The sequence below is a fragment of the Diabrotica undecimpunctata genome, chromosome 4 (assembly GCF_040954645.1).
Source record: "Diabrotica undecimpunctata isolate CICGRU chromosome 4, icDiaUnde3, whole genome shotgun sequence".
Classification (NCBI taxonomy): Eukaryota; Metazoa; Arthropoda; class Insecta; order Coleoptera; family Chrysomelidae; genus Diabrotica; species Diabrotica undecimpunctata.
In genome coordinates this window covers 52,199,296-52,215,087 of record NC_092806.1, presented here as the reverse complement: position 1 = coordinate 52,215,087, position 15,792 = coordinate 52,199,296, and the positions used below count along the sequence as shown (strand labels likewise).

General features: G+C 33.1%; 1 protein-coding gene across 1 annotated transcript in view; it reads left to right on the top strand.

Annotated features, from left to right (window-relative positions):
- Window positions 1-804, top strand: part of LOC140439512 (dipeptidyl peptidase 9) — a 54,582-nt gene extending 53,778 nt beyond the window's left edge. The window contains exon 9 of the mRNA XM_072529479.1: window positions 266-804. Within this exon, the coding sequence (XP_072385580.1) occupies window positions 266-470 (205 nt within the window). The 3' untranslated portion in view covers window positions 471-804. The remainder of the gene's footprint in view (window positions 1-265) is intronic.
- The last annotated feature ends 14,988 nt before the right edge of the window (window positions 805-15,792 follow it).

Below are 15,792 nucleotides of genomic sequence, written 5' to 3'. Positions count from 1 at the left end.
GCTCAGATGGCCTCCTTGTTTACATTTGCTACAGACTAAATTTGTTTTATTACATTTGTTCGCAACAATAATTATATAATAGTAAAATACATTTTGATCAGTCGCATCCATTCAATATAGGAAACAAATTCCATACAAGCACCTTGCCCAGAACTACTTTATCATCGTTAAAGAGGCAACTTAAAGTGTCACCTAATTTTGGACATTATCATTTGTCTGAGACTTTATCTTAATATTTTTTTTACAATATTTTTTTGTTTCGCAGGGAAAATCGACTTTTAATTATCCACGGTCTAATAGATGAGAACGTCCACTTCTACCACACTACTCAGCTTATCAACAGCCTAATAAAAGCCGGTAAACCCTATCAGCTTCAAATATACCCCAATGAAAGGCATTCGCTGCGACATTTAGATGCTAGTAAACATTACGAAACTACTTTACTGTCTTTTCTACAAAACCATTTGTAGATGTAGAAAAAAATTAGGTTTGGAACAAATGTCAGTTATTTTAAACATAACATATTACATACACTGCTCCAAGAAATTCACGCTCCATTACGCCACGTTAGTCGTGACACCACGCTGATATTTTTGTAAAGTTGGTTTCAGATTCCGATTGTAAACAATGGGAATATAAATATACTGTGTAATTTAATTTTTAATTACATATAAATCTTATGTAATTTTATTAATAAACGTGGTTTTTAAGTTGTTTTTGGGATAGTTATCGACTCATAATAAATCTTAAAAAATTTTGACGTGTATTTCAAGAAAGTATAGTGAAATAGCAGCAGAAATTAAGTTTTTTGCAATTAAGATGCACATAACCTAAAAATGACAGCGTGACGTCATACCAATATGGCATATAGGAAAACACGAAAAAGTGAAGTAATTGACAAAGGTAACTATGATAATGAATTTCTTTTACGTTGAAGAAAACGTATAAATTTAAGTTAAAGAAAAACGTAAAAAAGTACGGGGAAAATAATAATTTTATACGAACTACATTTTTAAGTTGTAGAATATCAGATGTTTGACCACCTTTTGATGTCTTCGTGAAGCATATTTTCTTCTTGAGTTTGGTTCAATTGATTTTAACATGATTGTTTTATTTTGTTATTTTACTTATCTTCCTTCCCTGACTACATTTTATATTGCCTGTTGTATCCTTATTGTGCGTGATCAGTAATTTTAATCAAATAAGAGGCAGATATCGAGCATAGTTTTTATTAAATCTTGTCCAAGTACTTTCGCTCCTAGAGCATCTTAAATTTGTGGTTAATTACTTTATATCTATTTTCGTAGTACGATATATCTTAAAAAATCTGCTACAGCAGCCACACTATTTAAAATACCATCTTATTTCTATTGATTTACTTTTAACTGGTTCCTTAATTAGTTTATTAAATTGTTGATTAATTGCTCCAGAAATATTTTCCTCCATTAACAACAAAATTGTATTCATATGAGATGCAAATGGTACCTGGTGAGCCTGTATAATGTTTCATTATACAGGCAGGACAGTGTTTAAATCTCTTATTACTACAGATCAATATTGGCCTGAAGATAAGTATTTACCTATTTATAGATATTGTATTAGAGTATACACAGTCTCGTGACCGACCAACGATAATAAAAGTATTTAAAATTGATATAAGTGGACATTTATTTCTCTACATAGTCTCCTTTAGCTCGATACCGTTGATCCAGTGATGCTACTTCTTCAACCTATCTGAAAAATACGTTTTCTTGAGGTCTGTAGGCCTTCGTGGCGGCCACTCCTCATTCGACTTAAATTTCGGCTCGGCGACTGAAATAAAAATATTTCGCACGGAGCAAAGTCTGCAGAATACGGTGGATGGTGCAGCAGTTCGACCAATTTTGTCCTACCGACAGAGATGGTATGAACCGGTGTATTGTCACAGAGGAAGAATATTTTCTTTTTCGCCAAATGGAGCCGTTTTTTCTGCAATTCGGTGGCGAATGGGCCCAGTAATTCGGCATAGTAGAGCCCTGTGAATACTGCCCTTCTCTAGGTAGTCAATGTAGAGTACACCTTGTAAATCCTATAAAACGGTGGCTATCATCTTTCCATATAGCTGATAGGACAGTTTTCGCAATTCTTTAGAGCACGTTCTCTGGGTGAAGTCCACTATTTCGACTGTTCTTTGATCTCTGGTATGTACCAGTGGATCCATGTTTCCTCGACAGACACGAAGCGACGCATAAATCGGCAGTCACGGCTCTGAAATCATTTCACTGTTGCGCTTATTGCCTGAAGTGAGCAAACGCCGAACCCATCGCGCCGACAGCTTTCTCATGTCATACAGAATATGACCCACGCGATCTTTTGAGATGCCTACTGTGTCAGCCATCTCGCGCACCTTCAGTCGGCGGTGTACCAGTCAAAGATCGTAGATTTTAGTCACGTTTATCCTCCATGGTAGCCGTTTCGGAGCACCTGGACGTGGCTCATAAGAAGCCGACATGCGACCACGTAGAAACTCGTTAAAGCAATGTTTGATGGTTGTGATCGAAGACATGACACAACGAGGAAAACTGTTGGACGCTAAGGTTAGGAGCAACATCTATGTGAAATTTTTAATATCGTCCAAGGACAAGGAAGTACCTATTTAAAGATCATCAAGCTCTCAAACTGAGGTTGAAAGTTTTTATTACTTTATTATTTAACAAACGATTATCTGGCATTAAAAATTCTGAAATAGTGATCTTGTATGTGGGTTTTAATTTGATATTTTAACTGTACAAGTCTTCTATAAACGTGTAGAATTTGATCATTTATCTTTATATCATTTGATGTATCGATGCATTTGAAATACCCTCCGTTTTTCCTACTTCGTCTCCTTCATATTATACTTTTCTATGATTTCAAACTGTAGTAATACTATTGTTTAAAATCATTACCCACTAGTCATATTACCAGGTTCATCATAAAAATAATTCCCCAAATATAATGCAACGTTCAACATTTTTTACAATATCACTTTCGATATAATTCGTTTTTTGAAATTTTTTGCTCCTAATATTGTAAAAAAAGTTATTATAAAAAGAAAAACGTCTATCGATAGAATTCTATCAAATAAAAACTGAAATAACAATGGGTGCGTTAATTTCTTTTATGAGCCGTTCACAAATTATATCACATGCTATAGGAGGATATTTTAGAGTAACAAATTTTGATGTCACAAAAGTCAAAAAATATTTTAAACATAACGTAATATATAACTTGATGTGGGTCATAGATAACATTTAAAATACAGTTATTTTTTATCCTGTAGTTGTTTTATATCCTGATATCAATTGATTAAAATAAAGTATTAAAAAAATAAAAAAAAACATGTTGGTCGTCTTAAAAGTTCTTGATTTCTCTAAAAGAGGGAAAACGACATGTATTATTTCAAAAAAGTTTTATAGTTCAAAATTATTTTCTCTTATATCAATACATTTCATCCAGACATCTTCCAATGTCGTTATTCCCTCTATTGTGATTCTCTGGAAATGCTGCAAAGTACTAATCTACACTCGTAATAGCTCCTTTATTTCCCGCTGGACAAAAAGCGCTGTCCGGCGGGGGAGGTCTTTAGTTTTGGGAATAAATCTAATACCGGTATGTCAAATCTGTGCAATAGGGTAGATTCCTCAGCATTTTATAGTATAAAATCATTTTTTCCCCATTGCCAAAACACTTATGCACAGGTACATTGTCATGATGGAAAATAATTTTTACGTCTCCAAGTCTAGTCATTGTTGCTATTTGCTTTCGTGTGTGTAGTAGTGAATCCATGTTGTAACGTATTGATACCAAAAGTCACTAATGTTTTTCTTAAAACACACCAATCACTTTACGGAAAGTCTTATGGGAATGCGTTTGTTATCCGCAGTAATCAAAGCGGTTTCGCCGAATCTTTTGCCGAAGTTCAGTTAATAACAAAAATGTCACCAACACGTTCGTTTGATATCCTTAGAGCATTAACAACTGCACAAATGTTTATATGCCAATCTTTCGAAATTACACTTTGTGGATGGTTTCAGATTGTGTGGCATTTTTTTAAAGTCCTTCACGTGGATCTTCTTGATCAGTTTTACGGCCACGTATAAAATCTCATTTCAAACGACCACCTACAATTAAGTAGGGAATTACTTGCAATTTTATATGACCTCTACTAATACATGTACCAACATAAAAGGAAAATCATACGAGTACTGTTGCGATCTTTGAGCGAGACCGAGAACTTATGAAACCGCTTAAGTAATTAATGAAAATAAAAATTGAATTTGAAGTATGTAATTAATTTCTTAAAATTTTTAAATTTAATGATATAATATTTATATAGTAACTTCAGAAGATTGGTGACGTTCAACTAAAATATGACTTAATTTGACATATGTAGGTAGAAAGCTACAAAACTTCAAATTCATGTGACGTAATATCTGGACGGCTCTTGAGCAGTTTTTTCGCTAACTTAATCATTCTGCCCATAAAAAGATATTGACTAAGTGGTTGATATACTGAAAAAGTCGTAATTGTATTATATATTATATTGATTTTTAAAGTCTTAAAGAATATTTTTGTTATATAACATTATTAATTTTCTTTATTTTTTTACTATACCTGAAACTTTAAATCAAAGAAGATCGATGTTATTGCAAAATAAATTTAAATGCTTTTTCAATAAATGTTATAACAAATCATATAACTATGTAACTATTTTTTCTTTAAATAAGATTTTTGTATTCAACTGGTCATGCACTCGGACGAAGGTTTTGGTTATTAAAAAAACGTTAACACAATTGTAGAGGTAAGTAGACAAGCAGTTGTGTGATGTTTGTTTATTGGCAAAAATTGCATCTCCATATAGGTCAGTTACCACCTGCAATAATTACTAGAGCTGTTACCTGAACTACCGAACTATTTTAGAATTTATTAGATTTTTGAATTTGTGTTTAAGTTTTCAACTAAATATTTCAGAAAGTAACAAATACTCTTTGACCTCTTGCCCTACACATCTCTTCAATCGTCCATCAAGCAACAATAGATCGTGATAGTGCAAAGCTAACACTTACCTAGACCAGTGTAACCCATTCATTGATATAAAGCAATACAACAAAAATATAAAAAGCAGAAATATTTTCCCTAAATGTCAATCCTGATATTGAAAACTAAGAATAGCAATGAGCGATGCTATGTATTTCCAATTTTACATAATATGAAATTAACTATCACCACATGTTTAAGCTGTATAATGTTTTAATTTATTTTGATTTTAAGAATCGTTTAAATACAACTATATATAAATAACAAGTACCAAGATGTTCTAAGAACCCTTTACAAGTATTTGTTTGTAGGATGATTGATTTTAAGAACTAATCTTGGAGATGAACCGACGGAAGCGATCCAGATTCTGCGAGGCGTTAGACAAGGATGTATACTTTCAACCTATATTCAGAGGAAATATTTAGTGAAGCCTTGGAAAATTGCGAAAATGGAATCCTTTTAAATGGAGAACATCTAAACAACATCCGCTATGCAGATGACACCGTTATTTTTGCAGACAGTTTAAACAGTTTACAGCAACTAATAAACAAAGTAAGTGAAAGATTTGGACTACAAGTAAACATATCAAAAACTAAATTTATGGTCATCAGCAAAACAGTGGGATCACTCACAAGGAGTAAAATATAGAATAGAGAAGGCTAGGAGTGCATTTAACAACATGGCCAAACTCTTTAAAAGCCACAACCTTGATCTGCAGATAAAAGTAAGGCCCCTACGATGTTATATCTTCTCGATACTATACTACGGAGTTGAATCCTGGACACTCACTGAAGCGATGAAGAATAAACTTGAAGCCTTCGAGATGTGGCTATACAGAAGAATCCTAAGGATATCATGGACGGACAAGATAACCAACCAGACTGTACTACGAAGAATGGGGAAAGAAAGAGAAGTGATGTATACGATTAAAAGGAGAAAGTTAGAATATCTCCAACACATAATGAGAAACGGCACTAAATACAGATTATTGAAAATAATCCTTCAATGCAAAGTATTTGGAAAGCGAGGAATTGGGAGAAGAAGAATATCGTGGTTAAAAAACCTGAGGAAATGGTTCTCCTCAACAACAACTAATCTATTTAAAGCATCAGTTAATAAAATAATTGTAGCCAGAATGATCGCCAATATTCGAAACGAATAGGCACCAAAAGTAGAAGATTGATTGAGATCTTATAATAAATCGTGTACGAGGTTTTTTAAAGAATAGTGACTTTTATTTTTTTATTTTTTAAAATTATTCATCAATATCTGCCTTGTCTTATTCAAAGTGATCTGCCTCAGATATAATAAACTTGTTCAAGTGCTTTTTCCAATCTTCGAAGCACTTCTGCTCTGCACTTCTTAGTATGGATTTAAACTTTTCTAGCGGTCCGGTACAAATAATATGATGTCGAATTCTTAATAAAAAAAAAAACAAATTAAAAATCAGTAATTAACGTGATAACTTGCTCAGAACGTATAACGGTGATGCAATTTACAGGTAAGACAGAAAGAGAGGTTAAAAAATTCGACGAACAATTGAAAGAAGTGATTATTTAAATCTCAGGAAATACAGATAATGATAGACGATTTCATTGCAAAAGTAGGACGAGCAGAAGCAATATCTCACTCAATCTCAATCCAAAAACTCAGACCCTCATCATACGAAAGCTTTTCTTCCTCACATCAAAGGTGTCACTAACAAAATTCTAAAATCAAGAGGAATAAAGACAATATTTTCTCCCCAACAGAAACTTTCATTTCTTGTCCGATCAATCAAAGACAACATGCCAAATGAACAACACGGACTTTATAAAATTCCTTGTGCAGACTGCCCCGATCCTACATAGGCCAAACAAATCGTGGAATCCAAAATAGGATTTATGACCATTCCATTTCTGTTCGCAATTCCGACTCAATTTCAGCTCTAGGTCAACACCATCCTCATACAGGTCACAAAATTGATTTTGAAAACTCCAGTACCATAGCCCCCATCCGCGTCTATAAACCAAGAATTATCCGAGAAGCCATAGAAATTGAAAAAAGGCCAAATTGTCTCAATAAGAGAGATGACGGCATACGGTTACCTCCGACTTGGAGATCTCTCATAAAGAAAATACGGTCCACACGTCAATCAAAATCCTACTGTCAGAAATGTTCGGGCCAATCTCCACGCCAACCTCCACCCAAGCCACGTTAACATCGACGGTATAAATGACCCGTCCTCTAGTGGTGGCTAGTGAGAATGAGACCTATGAAGCCCCGAAGAAGACATCGAAGAGGATGTCGAAAGCTCGGCGCAATGATAATCGACGCGGTTCATCCCGGAAAACTGTTGAGTTTACTATTAATTCCTGTAATAGTATTAGTAACATATATTTAAATTACTATTCAAACCACAACGATAACATCAAACAGATAATAATCAAATCATTACAAGATAGAGCCCAAAACACCTGCTATAATAAAAATGCATCTCAGAAAGAAAAAAACCTGCCAACAGAGGTTTTAACAAAAAATTACGCATTGTCATTTATAAACAAGAAATTTCACAAGATTGAGTATTTATAGTTTACAACAATACCATATGTAAAGGGTAAAAAAATAAAAAGCGTAAAATTTAAAAAGAATAGGAAATAAGTACAACATTATAACAACATTAAAGAAACTAATACTCTGAGATCTATTGTGTCAAAAACCAAACCAAAATACGCACAATAGAGATAAAAAAACCGCATATATAAAATTCCCTGTAAATGCAACAATTTATACGAGGCAGAAACAGCAAGACCACTAAGTGTACGGATAAACGAGCATGAAACATACATCGAATACAGAGGCTTCGACAAATCATAGATGTGCAAACATGCCTGAGACAATGTACCCCGAGTATAATGGAAAGATGCATAAATAAGCATTAAAGAATAGACATGAAAAAAAGAAAAACCAAGGAAACAGCTTTCATCCTACTTAATGAAGAAACATGTGTTGCAAACCATCAGCAGGATGTAGCAGGCTCTCGTTGCCAATACTAAAAGAAGAAGTCAGCAACACGAATATACCAACATTAACGGATTATGTAATAAAATCTCGGGGACTTATAGTACACAAACACACAAAATAATCAGATTATGATATCATCCTGTAGGTAAAAACACCCCCCTATGAATTTTCAACTAATAGTCAAACAGCAGTTAAAAATGTAATTTTCATTACAATCAATTGTGACTTAATCCCATCTATCTATATAAAAGGCTAGGACGACAACTCACACTGTTTGTCTGCTACGATAACTCCTAGCGCCATCTACCTAGCAAAGAAATCTGAACTACCAACTGATATTTCAATTATACTTTGTTCTTAAAATGATACGATTAATTTATTGCTAATTCATTCTACAAATTGATTTAAATATTTTTTGAGTCTTTTGTGGTGGTGGTAGAATAGTTCGTCGGATAGTGACGTATGATACATCATTGGAAAGGAGAAGGGGTAGCGAATATGTTAAGACAGAAATAGACACACATAGCGGTATTGCCAAAAGGACATTACATCATATCTCCGTTGTTATTGGTCCGATTTGAGAGTGGGATGTTTTAAATGAAATGGGAGGATATAACGAAAATATTAAGATAGAAAAAACAAACAAAGCAACTACCAAAAGTGCACTACACTGTATGTTCATTATTATTGAACGTATAAGGACATACGAGATATCATAGTGCACTATGGATAAAAATAGATTTACTATAAGACAAAATTTGATTTATTGCGTTAAAGAAGGCCTTTGGCTTAGTATAAAATAAACAACTGATCGAATCCTAACATGCGACATCGCAAATGAAACGGGAGGATATAACGAATATAATAATATGGAAAAAACAAACAAGGCGACTAAAAAAAGGGTACTGCATAGTATCTTCATTATTAATGAACGTATAGCGACATACGAGATATTATAGTTCACTACGGATAACAATATATTTACCATAAGGCCAAATTTGATTTGTTGACTTAAAGGCCTTTGGCTGAGTATCTAACTGATCGAATCCCAACATGCGACATAGCAAATAAAACGGGAAGATATAAAGAATATATTAAGATAGAAAAAACAAACAAGGCGACTACCAAAAGGGCACTACATAGCATTTTCGCTATTTATGAACAAAATTGCACATAAAATTTAAAATTTTTAGAAAACTTAACGATTATTAGATTTCTTGCTTTTAATAATTTCTCATCTGGTAGTTTGTACGATGCAAATGTTTAACAGCTGTTCATTGGTCGGTCGAGTTTATTGACGTTCTTTTGGAGAGCTTATCCCTCTTTCGAGCGATTTTTTGGAAACAGATGGTATAAAGGGATTTTTGTATTAAAACTAGGGATTATATCTTCGCAATATTAAGTAAAGTAAAATAATTTTCAATGATTATTTCAACGCTTAGTTTATAAAACTGTGCCATCTCTCTTGAAAGGTTTTAATAGAGAATTACATATGCGGTAGAATTTCTTAATTTTCTTCTAGTTTATAGTAGCAAAATTAATCTTTGGTAGTAGATCAATGAGCATAATAAATGGAAATGGTACAGTATGAAATTTGGTGACATATTACATTGAAAGCTATAAATAGGAAAGTACAGAAGGGTATTTGGGGACTTAGGGGAAATAATTTTATAGACACTTATTTCAAGGGTTTGATACCTATCTATTTAATTTTTTTAAGTACTTTTTTCTTTAACTCATGGAGTTAAGAGGTGGCGCTGATGATGCTAATTATGATCTTTTTTTCGAATAAAACTTACCAAAAAATAAGACGTATTGTTTATTTAAAAAAATCAATATCTAAAAAATATGTTTAATTTGACAGTTGGTAGGGATATTCTCATGAAAAGGGATACATTTCGAAAAGCTGAGGCAACTTTTGTGTACCATGCAGAACATCACTGTTTATTAAGCTGTTAGTCTACTGTTCATTCAATCGGAACGTTTATCCAGTTTTTAGTTAAAAAAATATCCGGAATTTCCGTTTTTTTTTTAAAAAAATTATTTATTCGTCTACATTAATGTTTTCTCCTTCAAAGTAGTCCCCATCAGATATTATGCACCTTGTACCAACGCTTCTGCTAATACTTGAAACACTTCTCAAACTCAATCTTTCGGATAGTCTTTAGTTCTATCAGCGATGCGCTTTTAATGTCATCTATACTTGTGCAACGACGGCCCTTTAAAGTTCTCTTAATTTTTGGAAATAAAAAAAAATTACAGGGAGCCATGTCTGGCGAATATGGAGGCTGGGGCAAAATTACAGTATTGTTTTTGTCCAAAAATTTACGAACAGGCAATGAAGTGTGAGCTGATGCATTATCGTGATGCAAAAGTCATAGTTTTTTTTTTTTCAAAAATCCGGTCTTTTTTCGGATTGCTTCACGCAAACGGCGTTTAACTTGTAAGTAGTACTCTTTATTGACCGTTTGACCTCGTGGCAAAAATACATGGTGCACTATGCCATTAAAAGCAAAGAACACAGTGAGCATAACCTTCACGTTTGACCGCACTTGTCGAGCCTTTTTTGGTCTTGGCGAACCAGAACGCCTCCACTGGGTCGATTGAACCTTAGTTTTGACGTCATATCCATAAACCCATGTTCCGTCATCTGTTATAACCCTTTTGAGTAAATCTGGGTCGTCGTTTAGTAACTCCTGAGCAACTTCTATTCACCTCTGTTTTTCTTAAAAATTCAACAATTTTGGAAAAAATTTTGCTGACACGCGTTTCACACCCAAAATGTTTAAAAAAATGTCATGGCATGAGCCAATTGAAATGCCAACTTTATGTGCTGAGAAGTCCAAGGCGTTTATCATCTTCACGGCTATATTGGAAACGCTTATGCCACTTGTAAACTCTTGTTTTTTCATAGCATGTTTAACATAGGCTTTGTTAACATCTCACACACTTTTTTACACTTTATTTCAAAATCTGTATCTACATACAATACAAATCTTTGATAATTTTTTTAAATAAATGACAATCGCCGAGCTCATAAAAGCCGTCGAAGCTTAGCGGCTGCCACAGACAAGGTAAACAATGAACATAGCTGCATATTTTTTATACTTTAGGGGCATATATACCAACATGATAAAAAAATTGACGAGTTGACTCTCCAAACTAGCGAAATTTAAAAATTCCGAGTATTTTTTGAACACACCTCGTAGAGTACATAATAGAAAAATGACATGTTATTTATCTGCTTCCAATAATGATAATTGTTTATTGTCATTGAGCAATTGATTTTCGGTAGATTCAATTTTTTTTTCATGACTGGATCAGCGCAGTTCTTGCAGGGTGATAATTTTGTAAACTGGGCATGATATCATACACACAAAATGTCTTCGACGTTTTGTAAAGCCGAGTAACTAATGATACCAATCTGTTTATTGCAAATAATTAAATTGATTGATGCAAATTAATGAAATAGAAATACACATGTATACACATATATTTCAGCTCAAATATAAATCCCTTTGAAACAATTAAATGTTACTAGAAGATTGAATTCTGTGATCACTCACTGAAATATGTTTTATTCAGCTATAAGTATTATATAAAAATGTTTTTTTTTCATACATTTTATATTTATACTCCTATAATTTGATTACTGTTACTGCCTTATTTCTTTTTTATTCTATTTATTTTGAGAGGAGGTTTATTTCTTTATATTATGTGTAAACTAAATAGCAGAAAAATATTTTATATGTGCTTTTTCCGAAACGATAAAATGTATGAAATGATAATAAAATAATCGTATTATAGTCATGTAATTGTGTAGAAATGTTAATTTGTATTTTTTTTCTATAAATGAAAAAGCTCACTTATCTAGTAACGCAATCTAGCCGTATACGTCCTGAATGTTCTTTGACAAACTTAATCTTTTTAATAAGATAATTCTTCATACAACATATTATAGCACTTCAGTCTAAAGTAATTCATTCTGTATATACTATACAGTGAGGACGTAAAGGTTTTCATAAATGTGAATCGAATATTTTCAAAAATTTTTGAAAGATCTTTGAATTTTTATTTTCATTTATGCATCACGACATAACAATTAATAAAAAAGATATGTTTATACATGATGCAAATTTTTAATTCGACTTTTTGGGGGTTTAGATTTAGGTTAATAAATAAATTTTCAGTTTTTGTTTTGGTTCAGACTTAATAACAAATATGTGAGTTTTAAAAATCCTACATCGCAGTTTATACATTGAGGCAGATGCAATGAAGAGCAGTGATATGGAACACACCTTTTATTACATGAACATATCCAATATTATATACGGTCAAATCGGAAATCGCCATTAATTTTTTTATTGATGAAACTTGAAGATGATCGTTCTCAGACAAAGGACTCTGTTTTGTACTTTATTAGGTAACTGCTTACAATGAAATCTGGATTAGTCATGGCCCTGCCACAAGCTTTGTATAATATCCAAGCATTGTGACAAGCTGTATCAATAATTCAGGTAAGAAGCGACCACCAAGATTTTTTTCTTCTCGGCCTGAGAATACCACGAAATTTTTGAAGTAGATTCGTACTGATAATTCGTCTTTACTTTACTTTCATAACTTCCTCGTTGCACCTTTATGTTTCGTTTAGTTTCTAGTTATAGGACAATCTGTAGGAATCCTATTTTGTAGTATATTACGGATTATTCCATATCGAAAATTTTTAATATCTATTAAAAGATCGAAACTTTTGACGTTATAAAAGCCATATGTTTATTTTTCTCCAAAGAATTATTTTATTCCAATTTCTTTTATTTTATTGGTTTGTTAACTTTGCGTTTTGTTTTACTATTTTTGTTCCAAATATACGCTCGTATACTAATTTTCATTTAGTTCCAACTAGCTCCAAAACTTGTTTATGTGTTGGTAATGCTGCTCATCATGTCAAGTTTAAAAATCACGTAGTCGAGTCCCTTCGAATTTCGTCTCTTTCTCTTCGAATATTTTCTCTGTCAGATTTTTCAACGGACAAAATTCTATATGAATACATTCTATATGACGTAAGTACAAATTAAAATGCAACCCAACATGTTCAACATTTTCTAAATATTTACGTTCTCACTATGTAGTGCACTAGATAAAATAAACCTATAGTCCTTTCGCTGAGTTTGGGAATATTTTGACAGATTCTTTGTCGGAAACATACAACACAACAAATCCTACCTGTCACGATTAGTAGCTCAAATAATGGGAGTGTATATTCATTAATTTTTATTAAAAACTATCTAATTGTAAATATTAATTTATAAACGATTATAAAATTTCAAAAATAAACTTTTGTTATAATTGATACAATTTTATTTTGTTAATAAACTGCATGTGAATATTTGTTGTTTAAATATTGGCTATGACCACGTATGTTTGGTTGTATAGTAATTTTCAACTACTGCCAGTCGGTCAAAATGTAACCAACGTAGCAAAAAATAATTGCTAAATTTACTACTAGACAGTCGGGACTGCGATCAGCGAACCGAGTATAAATATATTTTAACGTTTTGACGTAAGCAGTATACGTATGTTATATTTTTCTCTATGTACATTATTAATACTTGAATTAGTAAATAGCATTTATAGAAAGTGACTGTAATTTGAACAAGTATAATGTTAGAATACATAGGCGAAATAAATATTGTTTTTAGCAACAAACATTAAGAGAATATGGAATATTTCTAGCTTTCGTAAATTTATGTTGAATGTTTTACTTTTGACTATCAGTCCTATAGTGTAGATTAAATGCAATTGATTGTTGTATATACTTTTTTTCATAAACTTTATTCTACTGTAAAAAATAGTTAAGTTATTTATATGAAATTTATAATAAATTGATTGTTTTTAAAAAAAATTATTGTCTTAGTCTTGTGTTTGATTTGATTTCTTTTTATTTCATCCATTACAGTGTATTTTATTTCCTTTTTCTGTTATAGATTTTCTTTGTAGTATGGTCAGGATGCAAACATCCACTGGTCAACAACGGTCAGATAGTATCACACAACGAAACAGAGATACGAATATGGAAAGAGTATATACAGGGTGTCTCAGAGGAGATTTTAGTATTTAAACTTACCTTACGCCGACCCTGTTCGAAATTCCATGGAAACAATACATCAGCCGTGTACCCGACACGTGCGGATTTCAGTTATAGGTAAAACAAACACTCCTGACCATGGAGCTGCGCGAAGGCGGAGTCAAATTCACGTAAAGGCAGAAAGGTTCTATTGCAAGTGGAATTATACAGTGCACAGTACAATGCGTTTTGCATGGAAGTGGGGACTAAACCAAATTTCGTCTACTGCGCCGTGGTCAGGAGTGCTTGCGCTATCTCTACCATGCAACAGTGGACGAAGACGCGGCGTGCCTACATGGTTGAGGCGTATTTTAAAGCCAACGATTCCTATACAGTTGCTCGGCGGCATTTTTGTGCGCGCTACAATATTAGACGATGTTAGTGCACGCATGGGTAAAGAAATTTAGAGAAGAAGGAGTTGTTACAAATTTGAAACATCCAAGCAAACCAAAAACTATTCGAACTCCTGTCAATATTGCGTTCACTTCGCAAACATGCTTCTTCTTCTTCATGTGCCGAGCTCGATTATCGAGCGTTGGCTATCAAATTGGCTATAGTAATTTTGTTGACGGCAGCTCGGAAAAGAGATGCAGAGGATCTGTTAAACCATCTCTCAGGTTTCTAAGCCATGACGTTCTTTTTCGACCTGGCCCTCTTTTGCCGTCTACCTTGCCTTGTATTATTAAATGGAGTATATTATATCTCTCTGGGTGGCACATAACATGGTCAAAATATTCAAGTTTGCGATTTTTAATTGTTTTGATGACTTCCGTAACTTTTCTCATCCGTTATAACCGACAGTTACCAGCTGAAGTCCGTTTGAAGAGGTTTACTCTCCGGACACTGGAACTCACTTAAAGCATGGGTGTATGTGACCTGAAGTAAAATTCAATTAAAATATTAAACATCAAATAATATTAACAACATCATGTACAATCTTTGGTAACATAATATATTTTAAAGGGTTTTTACCCAAATATTTTGGTGGCTCAGGCATGGTAACCTGTATTTTTAACCTGATGATGGAACTGTTGTTCCGAAAACGTTCGTGTTTTTAATGTAGCCCTTTTAAGGGTTTTTATAAAATATACCCATTTACAAAGATTGACCTCTTTGTGATACGTGGTATACAGCCAGCTGCAGGAATTATTTTCCTTTTTTCCTTGTGGATTTTTTAAAGTAATATTGTTTCCACATAACACTTTCTTCATCTTAAGGAATGCAGCTCTGGCCTTCTCTATCCGTATTCTAATTTCTTTGCTCATGTCCCAGTTCTCATTTAGATTACAACCAAGGTAAGTGATACTGTTAGTTCTCCCCAGTTGTTCACCATAAGCTGTTACCACTTCCGGTTGTATTAACATTTTACTGACGACCATCACCTTTGTCTTTGCGGTGTTTAGCTTAAGGGCATATTCATCACACGTTGTGGTAATCCTATTAATTAGATGTTGAAGTTCTTCGTAATTGCTTGCAATTAACACTGTGTCATTCACATATCTCAAATTATTAATATTGACGCTATTCATTTTTATACCACATTGAACATTAACCACTGCTTTATTGAAAACATGCACAAGCGCTAAATTTGTCTCCCGCTAGTTTTC